The following is a 16658-nucleotide window of genomic DNA, read 5'->3' on the forward strand; positions in this document are numbered from 1 at the left end:
TGTTTACGGGCCGAAGTCATGATTGCCAACAGGAAACAGTGGGTACGAGGCCAGAGCGGTAGAGCTGGGGCAAAACCCCCCGCTCCCGCCAGCGTTCAGCCGCGTCCAGTGTGGAGACCCCCACCACCATCCCCATACCCCAGAGGGAGCGAGGAGGTGCCGATGCAGTTGGGCAATGTGCGTCCCAGATTAGATGCCGCCGAGAAGGCCCGCCGCCAACGCCTAAATCTCTGTTGGTATTGCGGGAATGGGGGCCACTTCGCCAGAGAGTGCCCAGCCAAAGGGAAGCCCGCCGCCCGTCTTGCGGCGGCGTCCTCCACGGAGACGAAGGCGTCTGAGGCGGCTGGCACACAGCCGGCGGGGGAAGCCAACGACCGGGCGTAGAGAGGCTCGCCAACCCGGTCAAGAAACCCATTCAAGAGCCGCCAACCGGGGTCCTGTTCCTTCTAGTGGTCACCTTATGGTCAGCAAAAAAGGGACCCGTCATGATCCACGCCATGATAGACTCAGGAGCTACCAACAATTTCATTGATAGAGAGTATGCCGACTCTCTGGGATTACAATATCATGACTTCAAGAATGCCCGTGTGGTGCAAGCCATCGATGGCCGCCCTCTCAAGACGGGCCCCGTAAGCCAGTGGTCGGAACCCACCAGGATGTGGATAAGGGAACATATGGAAGAGATTTCCTTCTTTGTTACTGAGGTTCCCCATTTCCCTGTGATTTTGGGGATTCCATGGCTGACACTTCACGACCCAAGCATCTCCTGGTCCAACAGAGAACTGCAGTTTGCTTCAAGGTACTGCCAAAACCATTGCCTCGTAGCCAAGGTCTGCCATGCCACAGACACCGAGCCCATTATCACCTTGCCAAAGAAGTACTCCGAGTATTGGGATGTATTCAATGAAAAAGAAGCCGAAAAATTACCCCCACATAGACCTTATGACTGTGCCATAGACTTGGTGGAGGGGGCCCCGATCCCGCGAGGGCATCTCTACTCCCTGACTGAACCAGAGCAAGAAGCTCTCAGGGAATTCATAGAGACAAACCTTCGCAAGGGATTCATCAGACCCTCTCAATCCCCAGCTGCCTCCCCAGTGATGTTTGTGAAGAAGAAGTCAGGGGAATTACGCTTGGTGGTGGACTACAGAGCATTGAATAATATCACCAAGCGGAACAGCTATCCCCTGCCCTTAATCTCGGATCTACTAGACCGACTTCGAGGAGCCAAGGTTTACACCAAGCTGGACCTTCGGGGGGCTTACAACTTAGTTCGCATCAGAGAAGGGGACGAGTGGAAGACTGCCTTCCAGACTAAATTCGGATTATTCGAGTCCCGAGTTATGAATTATGGATTATGCGGAGCTCCCGCAACGTTCCAGCATTTTGTCAATGACATTTTCCAGGACTATCTAGATAGGTTCTTGATAATCTACCTGGACGATTTTTTGGTGTTTTCTAGATCACAATCAGAACATGAGAACCACGTCAAAATGGTGTTACAACGATTGCGGGATCATGGACTTTATGCCAAGCTGGAAAAATGCGCTTTTGATCTACAAGAGGTAGATTTCCTTGGATACCGTATCTCGCCTCTAGGGCTCTCCATGGATCCAGCCAAGGTTTCAGCAGTATTGGAATGGCGGGCGCCAACTAACAAGAAGGAGGTGCAGCGATTCTTGGGGTTCGCGAACTATTACCGCAAGTTCATTCCAGATTTTGCCCGCTGGTCTGACCCAATCACTAGCTGCATCCGTGGTAAACAGCCCTTCCGCTGGACTGATCAAGCAGAGAAAGGGTTCCAGCAACTAAAGAAATTATTCACATCCCAGCCAATCCTTCAGCATCCAGATCCTGAAACCCTTTTTGTGGTGCAAGCGGACGCCTCTGATGTGGCAATTGGGGCTGTGCTCCTACAACCGGTGGGAGATCACCTTCATCCTTGTGCCTATTATTCTCGTCAACTAACCGCACCAGAGAGGAACTATACCATTTGGGAAAAGGAACTATTAGCCATAAAGGCAGCTTTTGAAACTTGGAGACATTGGCTAGAAGGGGCCAAATTTCCCATTGAAGTCCACACTGATCATCGGAATCTAGAACATCTAAGAACTGCCCGCAAGCTAAATCAGAGGCAGCAACGTTGGGCTTTATTCTTTGAACGTTTCAACTTCCAGATTCATTATGTGACCCCAGCCCAAACCAAGCAAGCAGACGCCCTGTCACGTAAACCGGAATACACTGCAGGACGTAAGGAGACCCTTGAATCCCAACTACTACAACCCGAGAACTTTGCCACGCTCACAGTGGGGAACACCAAATCCACTCCCATTGGTTCAACTTCCTCCACTCCAGGACCCATCTGTGCTCAAGAAATCAGGGCTAGTCAGCAAGCAGATCCCTGGGCGCAGGACCAACTTCGTCAAGGTCTGCATTTTCCCTTTTCGCTTAAAGATGGACTGCTTTGTTATAGAAATCATGTTTATATCCCACCCGGACCGGGCAGGGAAAAAGCACTTCGTCTGTGTCATGACTGCAAACCAGCAGGGCATTTCGGACTATTTAAAACCATGCATCTGATCCTAAGAGATTTCTGGTGGCCCAAGATCCGCAAAGATGTGGAAAAATATGTCAACACCTGCCCAGTATGCCAGCGCTCCAAGATAAGAAGGGAAAAGCCCTCAGGGCTTCTGCATCCCCTTCCTACCCCATCTCGCCCATGGGAAATAATTTCTGCGGATTTCATCACTGACCTACCACCTTCCTGTGGATTCACCACGATCCTAGTGGTGGTGGACCTTTTCACCAAGTTAGCCCATTTCATTCCCTGTGAAGGCCTCCCCACGGCCAAAGAGACTGCAGATCTATTCCTTCAACATGTTTTCAGACTACATGGATTGCCCAAGAGTTTGGTCACAGACCGTGGATCTCAATTCACCTCTCGTTTCTGGAAGGCACTACAAAAACTATTGGGCATAGACTCTCGTTTATCTTCAGCTCATCATCCCCAAACAGATGGGCAAACGGAGCGCACCAATGCCACTTTGGAACAGTATCTTCGCTGTTATGTAAACTACCAACAGGACAATTGGGCTTCTCTGTTACCACTGTCGGAGTTTGCCTACAACAATGGAGTTCAAGCTTCTACAAAAGAAACGCCGTTCTTTGCAAACTACGGCTTCCATCCACGTTTCTTTCCCCCTGTCATTGAAACTTCAGAAGTTCCCGCAGCAGAGGATTGGCTGCAGGAACTCACAGCGGTGCAACAACTTTTGCTCCAACAACTAGACCAAGCCAAGGAGGACTATAAACGTCACGCGGACAAACATCGCCAACCGGGCCCCGAAATCAAGGTAGGAGATCGGGTTTTCCTGTCCACTCGCTTTTTGCCCTCCCATCGCCCTTGCCGGAAGTTGGATGCCCGTTTCATTGGCCCCTATCCAGTGGTAGCGCAATTAAACCCCGTGACTTTCAAACTCCAACTTCCGCGTTCAATGCGCATTCACCCAGTGTTTCACCGCTCCCTGCTCCTTCCGGCGGATGGTGTGCGGCCAGATGTAGACCGGCCGGCCCCCGTCCCTATTTTGATGAATGGGGAGGAGGAGTTCGAGGTTGAGGACATTTTGGATTCTCGCTTTCACCGCCGCCGCCTGCAATATCTCATTGACTGGGTGGGTTTTGGCCCTGAGGAACGCTCTTGGGAAGACGCTTCCACAGTTCACGCTCCTGATCTAACCCGTCGCTTCCATCAGACCTATCCCGCCAAGCCACGACCTCGCGCCTCGGGGAGAGAGTTCCAGTTTGGGAGGGGGCTTGAGGAGGGGGATAGTGTGATGACCCATGGGCCTTGTAGTCCTGCTCATGACATTGTGATGCCTGATGAAGAAGAAAACTTGGGTTTTTTACCTTCCCAGTCAGAACTGGATTCTTCCCAGACAGATTCTTCCCAGCCAGATCTGGGAACCTTGCACCTGCAAGAGGATTATGTTCCAGAAGTATGTCAAACAAATACTGAGGCTACATCTCCAGTGTTTTCTCGCCATGAGTTTTGTAAACAACAGAGAGGTTTGGAAGCAGCCTCGCGCAGGAGTGCGAGAATAATTGCTAAGAATTTGCCAATTAAGCCTGCTTTCCATGAGAATCTTTAAGGAGTCAAACATCTGGTCTCAGAGATTAGCTTTCGTTTCTGGTTCCCAGAGAACTGCTCTCGGCGGGAAAGTTAGACTCTATATAGGTGTTTTACCCGCGGAGTAACTTTGCGGAGTCAATTCGTCAGCCTCCGGAGCGAGTTGTGTCTGGACAGCGCGCTCCGTTTCAAGCCTCGTTCCTGCTCAAGCCTTGTCCTTGTTTCCAGCCTTCGCTCCTGTTTCCCAGCCTTTGTTTACCTACGGACCTTGCCTTGTTTCCCAGGACTAAACCTTGCCTTGTTTCACGGATTTTACCAAGTTATTCCACGGACCTTGTTCTTGTTCCTCGTTACCTTGTTCCACGATTCAAGCCTTGTTTCAAGTATCAAGTTATTTCCTAGCCTTGCTCAAGTTCATGGACTAAAGGACCTTGTCATCTCCCCTCACTTTGCCTGGCAAGGTGAGTGTTTCGGTTATTGGATTACAACTTTGGACCTTAATATTTCATATTGGACATTGTTTCTTTGGACTAATTTTGACCTTTCCTGAAAGGTCTGCTTCTGGACTAACTTTTACATTTGCTTTTATTAACTTTTTATATTCCCTTAATAAAGATATTAGTTAGAATCTGGCCTCTGCGTATGGTTATTGGTGCTCTGTAGCCTGGGTCGTGACAGGGGGTCAAAATGTGTACACACACACACACACACACACACACACACACACACAATTGGCTCTCCATAACCTCAGAACCTTTATCTATAGATTCAACCACCCTTGGCTTCATTTTTTTTAATTACAAAAAGCAAACATTCATTTTGCTACTTTATAAAAAGGATAACATTATACTAAATCATGTTAATAATAGGACTTGAGCACTGAAGATTTTGATATCCACGGGGGTCCAAGAACCAACACCCAACAGGTACCAAGGCCCTAGTATTCAGAACTGCTATTCACAATGTGAAGCTTATACAATAATGAATACATTTATTTTGTATGGATACATTTTGAACAGAAACACAACCAAATAGTTTTGTTTGTTCTGTGGCACTTTGACAGCTCAAGTAATTATATGATATCACTAGTATCCATTGATGTTATATATGGTATCTCTAAGGTACCATCTTACTTTTACAAAATGCCTACTTTTACTCATCCTTTTGATCATTTGTCCAGGGGCCTTTTCACACTAAACAATTTATAGTGCTATTATTCTATTTTAATTATAAGCCAACATCCCTTGGAATTTGGAAATTTGCAACTGTGTCTCTGTGTTGGGGGCTCTAGTGTCTCTCCAAATTACAAATCCCTGTATTTCACAGAATGATAAAGTGGACTCATAGGACTACAGCTGTGTAATGTGAAAGTGCTTCACTAAAACATTACTCAAAAGAAACTTATTTTCAAGTGTCTACATGTATGCTCTCTAGATGCAAAACATACTAACAAAGAGATTATTCCATTAGTCCTTTGTGAAGGAAAAGTATTGCAATTAAGGAATATGGTTTCTTTCATATATAGTTTTCATATGGAAGGGAAGTAGAAAGCTACAGAAGGGCAAATATGCCTGTCTAAAGTGTTATGTTACAGAAAAGAAGGATTTTCTACTACTCTGAGTGTCTGGGAAAATAATTACCACTAGTACTGGAAAACCTAGTCAGAGAGAACTGTCCTTTAATGCAATACATTTCTGCTTTCTTTTCTTAATTGCCTATTGTCTGTTATTGGTTCTTTGTTATGATCACTGTTCCTTAATTATCACTGTATTATTGTTTGTACAAACAGAAAACACAGGAAATAGAGGGGCAAATGAGGAAAGCCTTAGAGACTCCAGACAATAGGATAGAAATAAAATAACTGCTTCTATTCAGTGCCATCCAATTACTTTATTTTTGAGTCAAGATCTGCAATCTATCAGAAGGTGGCTGGATTTTAGAACTGTCTATCTGCTATTCACATGTCTGATGTGTATAGTAAATGTGTATTGTCTGAAATTTCAGAAACTGAATGTCATTTTTTACATTTTATTCAAATGGACACTAGATAATACTGGATCAATTTTCAATTAGAAAATTAAAAGGCCCCTTTCTTTTCAAGAAAAAAGGAGGACAGAACAGAGGTGAAAGTCATTAAAACCAACCTTAGACCAGGGGAGGGGGGGGGGGTATTTTTCAGATAAAATTATTATCTTAAAGTCTTCTAAAAAAAATTGTGGGTTGGCATATCTAGGAATAGAACATTCTAACACATTTCCCAGAAAGAAAAGTGTGTTATTCTTGCTTCAGTCTTATCACTCAGCTGCTACATTCATTGTTTTGGCAGAACACTGTTCTTACTGATGTACAAGCACCCCTGCATGACGCAGATATGCCAAAAAGGAGATTTGGGGAGAAAAGATGGTGAAAATAATTTAAAATGCATTACAAGTACTGTTAGAGTCTTATATTCTAGCTCATGGAAGAAGCTAATTCATCTGCCCTACTACTGCAAAGTTATACCACAAACACACTACAGAAGGAATTTTTTTAAAAAATAACTATGCCATGGCTTTTTTTTCTCCCCTCTCTCCCAGACCACAACAATGCTTCGGTATTAAAAGAGCTGGTAACAGTTTACATTATTATTTTTACCTTCTGGCCATGTTTTTGGAGCCATAACAGCTGAGTGTCCTGGCATTCCTAAAACCACTCCTTGTCCACCTATAGAAACAACTGCTGCAGAAAAATAAAGAAAATATGTCTATTAAGAGACGCCACACAAAAGATATAGTAAATAGGTTTTATGCCACAAGTGTGAATTTTAGTATGACATATAATACAATACATGTTCACTTTCAAAGAGTCTGTTTTCCCCTTGATCTTGTATGGATTAGGGTGTGAGTGTGTGCAGGCATACATCGGCAAGACTATAGTACTTACAGTATTTTTAAGTGTCTGGGTTTTTGTTTTTCTTTGATGATTTTAAATTTCATCTATTTCATACTAAAAGGTAATCATCCCCAAGGAAGGAGAAAATAATTCCAAGCAAAGGAGAAAAATTCTAGCCATCTTAGATTTCCTAGAAAAGCTCAAGAAGCTTTGTTTCTTCCCTCCCTATAAATTATGGTGTGGGCATCTCACAGGCAAGCATAGCATCAGCACATAAAGACATTACAAAGAGTGGGAAATCTGGGTGTATTTTTCATATCGAGCAAGTCCATGCTATTCAAATTACTCAGGAACCAAAAATTGCTCATAATACACAGATAGAAAGAGAGGAAACATGCACAGACTCTCCTATTTCCTGTAATGTCCTGAGCATTGCTCTTCAATGTGCCCATACAGAATGCACCAATCTAGAAAGAGGGAAGAAACTGGGCTCTGTTGTTCTCTATAGTCATAGATACTGCCTCCTCATGTAAAGATTGATGGAGCTTTTAATCTTTATATGTATAAATCATTAACTGAGGCCATTTGTTGTCCCTCATCCTTGTGTAGATGTAAATGGGACTGATCAACAGTGCAAAAGTTTACCAGATGCCTTGTAAAGAGGCTGTTGCTGCTGGATCCCAGGTAGTGTCCTCTTCCCTTGAACAGCAAGTTGGAGATTTTCAGGGATTGGCTGACCCCTAGCCAGCATCTTGTACGCTAAAATCTGAGCTCGGAGTTGATGCAACTGAACAGGACTGAACGGTGAAGGCCCTCTATTGGGTTGACTCAAAGCTTGCTGATCTCCTGGCATCATGGTTCCCGGCTGGCTGGGTGGCATTTGTGGTGGGGTTGGACCTCCTCCAGACATTGGACTAGACACATGCTCTGGTGCGCCCAATGGAGATGGATGAGGAGACATATAGCCTGCAGCATAAAACAAAATGACAATAATTTATTACTTTCTTACTGCCAACAATTATGCCCTAATATTTAATTCGATACCTCCGTTGAGTACATTCTCCCATAAAGAATTGTTGTTCCAATAGATATTCACAGTGCTAGAAAGAAAAGAAAAAAAGCCTTTCCTTCAGGCAGAGCTGCTTGCACTTTTATTTAAACTAATTAAAAAAACACAAACAGCAAATTATCACTGTCATAGATATGTGAAAGCACAAAAAGAAAGAAAAACGTAGACATCTGGGGGGAAAAGTCCCCCTCTTCCGTATCGCCCCCCCCCAAAAAAAAAATTGGAAAAAATATAGACTATTTTTGTTTGAAATTATGAGTAGAATGTTTAAGACAAAGGGTTCATATATTTACTGCTTGAAAATCGTTTAAAATATGCAGGAGGAAGGGTTTATGCAAGACTATGTAAGATGTCAGATCATCACAATTCCTGGTCTTGGCTTCCTTTTCTCAGTTCATTTTGTGGCAATGAGGGTGTTCTGCCTACTTGACACTATAGAGAACAATTTTCATTGTTTTACACAAGTTAATATTATCTGTTTTGATTGATCTTTTCTCCCTGTTTCTCAAACTGGAAAACCATAAAGATTTCTTAAAGTTCAGGTAATATTTACCGACCTTCAGTACGAAAAAATAAATGAAAAAAAAACAACCCTTCAATTTATAATTATATTCTGAATAAACTGTATTTCAAACATATGAAATATAATATACATACATTTACATCAGAGATACCGATAAAGCCCAGAACAAAGTACATTAAGATTTAATAATCTTGAAAAGGTAAAGATAAAACTCCAACGCTCCAGTTCTTTTGCTTTCTTCTATAAACTTGAAGAAAAGCAGTGCAGCAGCAATATCTTTCATATAAACTGATGTAGGTTACACTACTATATTGCTTAGATTTAGATTATTACTTGATGTTTTTAAAAAATCTCTACCACAATAAATATTTAAAGTCTCCTGTTAGACCAAACTATTCACTAAAACTCTCAACATCTACAAATTTAGTTTAATATTTGTGGCTAGTATGCCCCATACCATATAAAATAACTACTTTATTATCAGGGCAGTGATTCACAGTTACTAATGTTGCAATGGTTGCAGATATAAGCGTAGAAGTATGGTTTTCAGGAGGCTTGTAATACTCATTCCAACTATAAGGCAAGCATTATGATTTCAGAATATCAATCAAGCAGGAGAAGAATTGTGCAAGAGCAAAACCCTAATAGGTTCTGAAATGTTATGTTTACCTTCATTTACTCAACTGGTGCTCTTGGTGAGAATCAGGAAAAGGATAAGCTGGAGTTCATCTCACTAGTGATAGAAGCTATAGCAAAACCATGGGGGTGGAGGTGGGGAGGATTGAATACCCCTGGCCTGACCACATAAAACATACTTCAAATACTAATAGCTAAAGCTATACGTGATGAATGCAATTAGATTATCCCACCTGAAGGTCACTTCTAAGTTGTTACTGTTTATTAAATGAACAAAAAGAAAATACAGAACTACACAACTTAGGGCATGTAAACTAAATGAATACACAGGCATTAACTACGTTTTTTCAAAAAGATAGAGCAATGTACTAAAACTATCTTAAAATCATCGTCAATAAGTAGCTGTCATTCTGTTCTGTGGAACTTCTGGAATGCCAGGCAACTGTTTTAATTATGGAACATTTTAAAGCTATGTATAAATGCCTAAACCTCATTGCAAGTGCTTGGCTTCTACTGTCAATTCCTTGGGGATAGGGCCATGAATGATGTGCTTCTGTTAGTGCTCATTTGTTTTTAAAAACTGCCAGAGATTAACTGTATATTATATCTACCTTCTGTTCTTAGAGCTCAACCAGACGGCATATGCTGCTACAAGACCATTTGACCTTTCTGAGGCCTTCTCAGTCTTCCATAAGCATTGAAAAACAAACAAGAGCAGCAGATATGCTAGCCAAGGGAATGCAACGGGAAGGCTCTGAGAAGGCAGGTGGCATCATTAACATGAAGAACAAAGTTATGACTCTATCTAGTACATTACATCTGCATAATCCTAAAATCCACAGATTTTTCATACCCTTTTGATAATATTTCATCCAGCAAACATCTATGTTCTCAGTATTGTTCTGTTAGGGAATGCAAATAAATTTTTCAAGCTAAGAAGGCCTGCAAAACTTATAACCAAACAAGACAAATGAAACCCACAGTCAGGTATTATGGCCTATCTATTGCTTGATACCCTCTCTCCCTGTTCTTGCAGAGCTGGTCATATATGAAAAACACAAGGCATATGCCCTTGATAGGCCGCAACATTTTCAGGCCTGCATGACAACCATACTACAGTTACTATGACATCACTTAACAAGTGCTAATTTACAGCTATCCTTCACTGCATTTAAATCAAATAAATGTAAACAATTTAAAATGTTTCATATTTATTAGACACCGGCTTTAGTATATATAAACAGGTAATTAATCTGGCAAAAATAGAGTTTTTCCCCCAAGATAACAAATCTAGGAACACAAGAAATGTCTACCTTTGGTAGACATGATCACTTACAACCAAACACCACTGCAACTCCGACAGAGGTTCATGATTCCCACTGAGGTATCACCAGTAATAACAAAAACCAATTTATATACATTTCCAAATAATGTCAGTGGTATCAAATTAACACTATAGTTATTTGATTGCATAGATCAGGCTCTTGGGAATTAACTATGCCTGCACATCCATGCAGAGATGTTATCGTCCCTTGCCCTTCCTCTAAGTACTCCAAAGTTTTTCAGCCTGCATTCCTGAGAGACAAGCAGGCAGCTGTATCCCTGCTGCCAAGAATCTGCACATTGTACTGTTAACATTATATAAAGTCAAAAAAATTCAACACAGAATCTTAGTGCTGGAAGGAACCACAAGGGCTATTAGGTCCAACTTCCTGCCATGCAAGAATATACAACCGAAGCACTCCTGAATGATGCCCATCCACACTCTGTTTAAAGACCTCCAAAGATGGAGTGTTATCACCAACACCATTATTGTTATTATTCGTGTATATCCCACCTTTATCCCAATAATGGGAGCCAACATTTAAAAAACAAGGAACCTAACATTTAAAAAACAATACAGATTTAAAATCTATACAAAAACTCTGAGAAAAGTGTAAATATAAAAGTTAATTTAAAAAATTAAACAATGTATAAAATAAAAACATCAAACATGAAAACATTGACGTTCAATACAAAATATATACAAGCCATAAGACTGCATACTAAATTCATCTGTCTTAGATGCATACTTTCTTTGACACCAAAATCTTTAAAATATTCACTTTCAACCATATGTGTGTATAAGAGAAAGACAGCAATGGAGAGAGTGTACAATAGAATGGAACCGACAGATGACAGAATGGAAGGGGAAAAGCTTTATTGTCCATTAATCTGTATCTGTGGGTTTTTGGATATTTCAATATTAAAAGTTAATTCTATAGTTCTTTTTAAAAAAATATTTCTATTTACCATTCACATTCTTCAATCCATCTCAAAATCTATGAAATTGGCTACTTAATTTTCATGTAACAGATGAGGAATAATGAGTCCTTGGCTAAGTAAGACTATATGGGAAGTCTCCATAAATTCTGAACATTGAATCACCCTGACTCTGTGATATATTGTCATAAGGAATCAGAACTGTTTTGAGCTTACAGTAGTCGGTATGATAAATTTGGTCAAACTATTCTGAAAGTAGTTGCTTTGCCATCACTAACGTTCTGCCCATCAAAGCTAGAGATCAGATCACTAGATATAAAAGTGGCTATAAAATAAAAAGGGCACTGTATATGAAGTCACACTTGGCAGATTGAGAAGCTGACTACGAGGAGATATAGCTCAGACCCTGGCTCAATCTCTGTCACTTCCAATTTAAAAGAAGCCAAAGAATGGAAAAAGGTCTCTGCCTGTGGGTGAGAACAGCTATTACCAGACAGACAATACTGAGCTGCACAGACTAATGGTCTGATAGACCAAAGAAACATAAAAAACTGCTTTATTACCATCTAGAACAATTATTCATTTAGCTCAGTGCTGCCTATATTAAGAGGGGGAACTTGTGCCACACCAGATGTTATGAATCGCCTCTTCTTCCATCCTTCACTATTGGTCAGGCTACCTAGGGCTGATAGGAACTGAAATCCAGCAACATCTACAGAGTGACAAGATATCCAGCACATGAATTATATAAGCAGCTCTTCAAGACTTCACAAAGTAATCTTTCCAAGTACCTGCTGGAGGTACTTTAAACCTTGTGATCTTCTGAATGCAAAACACACACTTTATCACAAAAACCAGCTCATAAAGACACAAGACAATGGATCCTTGCAAAACGAAATGACAACAAAAAAGAAAGGAATGTTTTTCCAAAAGTCACTAGGAATAAACCCTTAAACCTTCCATCTGAAGAATCTGCTTTTAAACCCAAATTTCTACCAAGGATCTAGAGATGAGTTTGTCATATCTTCAGTGCATCCTTAAAAACTTGAAAAAAGGCAAAACAAAAATAAACTTCCCCTGTCACACCTAGGCAAACAGGCTCGTAGTTTTGTACATCTTAGGTAATGTTTTTTAATGCTTATTTATGTTTATTGGCTGTTCTATGTGTTTTATATGTGTTTGATTGCTGCAACTTTGTATGATGTTTAATATGTTGGAAGCCACTTCGGGTCCACCTTTTTGGGAGAAAAGTGGGTTATAAATAAAGATTTTTTATTATTATTATTATTATTATTATTATTATTATTATTATTATTATTATTATTAAGAGCAATTTTAAATATATAAAAAGTACATTAGATATGAACCTTGGCTGTGTTGATCCATTGGACTCTGAGGTGGTCCCATGCCAGGATGCGGAGGCCGCATACTTGCACTCTTCATAGAACTGTTGTGCAGGTCTTCAACCATTCCTTTTTCATGCAAACCGTCAATGGGCTGAAAAAGAGAAACAGTTTTTTAGCTTACTTCTTTGGGTGCATCTACACTGGAGAATGGATGCAGCTTGATACCACTTGCTCAATGCTATGAAATCCTGGGATTTGCAGTTTGGTGAGGCACCAGCATTCTTTGGCAGAGAAGGCTAAAGACTGTAAAATTATAACTCCCATGATCCCAAAACATTGAACATTAAAGTGGTGTCAAACTGCAATCAGGGACTTGAGGTCAAAATCACAACACCTAAAACACATATAGAGAATGTATGTCAAAACAGTGCAAATATTAAAATCAATCCAAAGTCTAAAACACACCTTTCAAATCCCAAAAACAACAATTTGCAAGTTGCACTATTTTTTTTGTATCAGGAGCGACTTGAAAAACTGCAAGTTGCTTCTGGTATGAGAGAATTGGCATCTGCAAGGACATTGCCCAGGGGACACCGGTATGTTTGATGTTTTGCCATCCTGTGGGAGCCTTCTCTCATGTCCCCGCATGGGGAGCTGGAGCTGACAGAGAGAGCTCACCTGATCTCCCCAGATTTGAATTGCCAACCTGTCAGTCAGCAGTCCTGCTGGCACAAGGCTTTAACCCACTGCACTAATAGCATGAAATCAACAAGGGAACAACAGGCACTGTGCCTTGTTACGTGACATAGCACCAATCTTTTCTGAAATGATGTCAGTTCAACACAGAGCCAAACATGTTAAACTGTAACCCTTTTTAACATAACTTAAGTTATTTAAAAAACCATTCCCTAACACTCTTGTTCCTTCTTTACAGCACTCTCGTGATGTGTTTGGACAAGAGTGCTGCCAACAATAATCTCCTACATTTTGGCAGCAACCAAGCAGAAGGAAGCAACCACAAAGACCACTTACATAACTTGGAAGCAGGCATTTGTGGCTCAGAATAAAGAGAGATTTACTACACCAAGACCAACCTCTACCTATAAGCAGCAACCATTGCATGGGAATGTACCAAATACAAATTTCTCGTTGACATGAAGAGTATATTGCAGGAATAAAACCTTTCCATGGGGAGGAGAGGGTGTACAAGTAAATAAATCCCAGAGAGCACTTGCTTTTATCAGGACCATTATCAGAGCCTGCAGAAACACTATTGGATAGGGAAGAAAGGCCTGTGCTTGGCTCAGCACACTACAGCCGAGGGAGAGAGGAGGTGGTATTTGTGCAATGAAAATAAAACAAGAAGCAGGCAACAGGATACTGGGAAAGATGGCCATATGGGGACAAGATGAAATCCACACTGCTTGCAGAGAGTAACAAGCAACAGGAGGGGAGGGCAAGCCCATGGAAAGGAAATCTTCTCATTACAAACCTCCACCAAAAAAAAAAATCCACACTGGCTGAAATAAAAGATTTACTTCCCTTGCCAGCTGTGAGCACAGAGCACTAGGGGACTGCTATTTAGGAAAAGGAACATTTGGAATTGTTTCAAGGAGACAGAAAGAGCACAGGCCTGCAAGTACACACTCTTCTCCTCGAGTACAAAACGAAAGAGCTCACATTTCTCCTAAGGAACATTCCTGGAGCAGACTTCAACCCTCAGCAATACTTCGGACTCTAAACCTTCATGTACTTATCAAGTGCTTAAGCAGGGGGAGAGGAGAAGAGGTGGGAAAGGACTAGGAAGAGATTCAAGGGAGTAAATTTATGAGGAAAATTAGAAGTCTCTGGTGATGAGTGGGTGGGCAGAGAGAAAAATAAGATTCCAGATTTTAGGTAGCTGGGAGAAGAGAAGGCACACCGAAGAAGAATGCAATCCATTTTTTTGCTTTGCTTTATATGTGACTGTATTTTGAAAAGAGCCTGCTCTCCTATCAACCAAGAGAGACCCCATTCCTTCCTTTATTTCAGCCTTTCTCAACCTGCGGGTCAGGATCTCTGGTGGGGTCACGAGGGGGATGTCAAAGGGGTCGCCAAAGACCATTAGAAAACACATACCAGTATTTCTGATGATCTTAGGAACCCCTTTGGCAGAGAAAGCTGGATGTAGGTGAACTACAACTCCAGAACTCAAGGTCAATGCCCACCAAACTCTTCCAGTATTTTCTGTTGGTCATGGGAGTTCTGTGTGCCAAGTTTGGTTCAATTCCATCGTTGGTGGAGTTCAGAATGCTCTTTGATTATAGGTTTAAATATAAATCCCAGCAACTACAACTCAAAATCAACCCCCTCCCCCAAACTAGTATTCAAATTTGGTCGTATTGGGTATTTGTGCCAAATTTGGTCCAGTGAATGAAAATACATTCTACATATCAGATTATTTCCATTATGATTTATTACAGTAGCAAAATTACAGTTATGATTTAGCATATGTTATGGTTGGGGAGTCACCACAACATGAGGAACTGTATTAAGGGGTTGCGGCATTAGAAGGCTGAGAGCCACTGTTTTATTTGAACGTTTTCAAAATAGAAAAAAAGCCAACTCTGCACAAATACAGAGCAACTTACTGTAAAACAGAAACTGGAGGGGGGACACAGAAGACTTTAAACCAGGCATGGGCAAACTTCGGCCTTCTGAATGTTTGGACTTCAACTCCTATCATTTCTAACAGCCTCAGGCCCTTTCCTTTTCCCCCTCAGCTGCAGTGGCTGAGGGGGAAAAGGAAGGGGCCTGAGGCTGTTAGGAATGGTGGGAGTTGAAGTCCAAAATACTTGGACAGCTGAAGTTTGCCTATGCCTACTGTAAACCATTTCTGCTTTGCTTTATATATAACTGTATTTTTTAAAAGGCCAGTTCAGGGGGGGAACCCCATTCCTTGGTCAATGAAATTCTCAAAATAGGAAAAGGCTAGCTACTAGTTCACAAATACCAAGCAAGACACTGTAAAACCTAAGCAAAGGGAGCGGAAGGCATATAGAAGAAGAGTGCAAACTACTTCTGTTTCGCTTTGTATGTAACTGCATTTTGAAAAGCACCTGTCCTATTAACAGGGGGAAACCCCCTTCCTTCTTTTATTGGAACAGGAAGATTCTCAAAATCAAAAGAGCTAGAACAGGCATGCTAGCTTCCTAAAATACTTTTAAGCCAATTACCGGCTGTTAGAAATGGTGGGAGCTGACATCCAAAACACCTGGAGGGCCGAAGTTTGCCCATGCCTGAGCTTGCCTACAATGGTTCTCAACCTGTGGGTTCCCAGATGTTTTGGCCTTCAACTCCCAGAAATCCTAACAGCTAGTAAACTGGCTGGGATTTCTGGGAGTTGTAGGCCAAAACACCCAGGAAACCACAGGTTGAGAACCACTGAGCTAGACAGGTAAGGTAAAGGTTCCCCCCTGACATTAAGTCTAGTCATGACCGACTCTGGGGGTTGGGGCCATCTCCATTTCTAAATTGAAGAGCTGGCGTTGTCCATAGACGCCTCCAAGGCTGGCATGACTGGCACAGCGGGTTAAAGCGCTTAGCTGCTGAACTTGCCAGCCGAAAGGTCGGCAGTTCGGATCCAGGGAGTGGAGTGAGCTCCTGCTAATAGCCCCAGCTTCTGCCAACCTAGCAATTCAAAAAAATGTAAATGTGAGTGTATTAATAGGTACCACTTCTGAGGGAAGGTAACGGCGCTCCATGCAGTCATGCCGGCCACTTGACCTTGGGGGTGTCTATGGACAACGCCAGCTCTTCAGCTTAGAAATGGAGATGAGCACCAAC

The 16658-nt window shown here is 41.8% G+C and overlaps 1 protein-coding gene across 3 annotated transcripts in view; it reads right to left on the reverse strand.

The window, feature by feature from the left end:
- smarca2 (SWI/SNF related, matrix associated, actin dependent regulator of chromatin, subfamily a, member 2) overlaps positions 1 to 16658 on the reverse strand; it is a 154079-nt gene that overhangs the window by 105682 nt on the left and 31739 nt on the right. For 2 of the 3 annotated variants that reach the window (XM_008103323.3, XM_008103324.3), the window contains exons 3-5: positions 12855 to 12984; positions 7643 to 7963; positions 6761 to 6844 (exon numbers count right to left, since the gene is read on the reverse strand). In XM_008103323.3, coding sequence (XP_008101530.1) covers positions 6761 to 6844; positions 7643 to 7963; positions 12855 to 12984 — 535 coding nt within the window. The remainder of the gene's footprint in view (positions 1 to 6760; positions 6845 to 7642; positions 7964 to 12854; positions 12985 to 16658) is intronic. The other variant, XM_062971959.1, reaches the window with a different exon arrangement.

Source organism: Anolis carolinensis, chromosome 2 (assembly GCF_035594765.1).
Source record: "Anolis carolinensis isolate JA03-04 chromosome 2, rAnoCar3.1.pri, whole genome shotgun sequence".
Taxonomy (NCBI): Eukaryota; Metazoa; Chordata; class Lepidosauria; order Squamata; family Dactyloidae; genus Anolis; species Anolis carolinensis.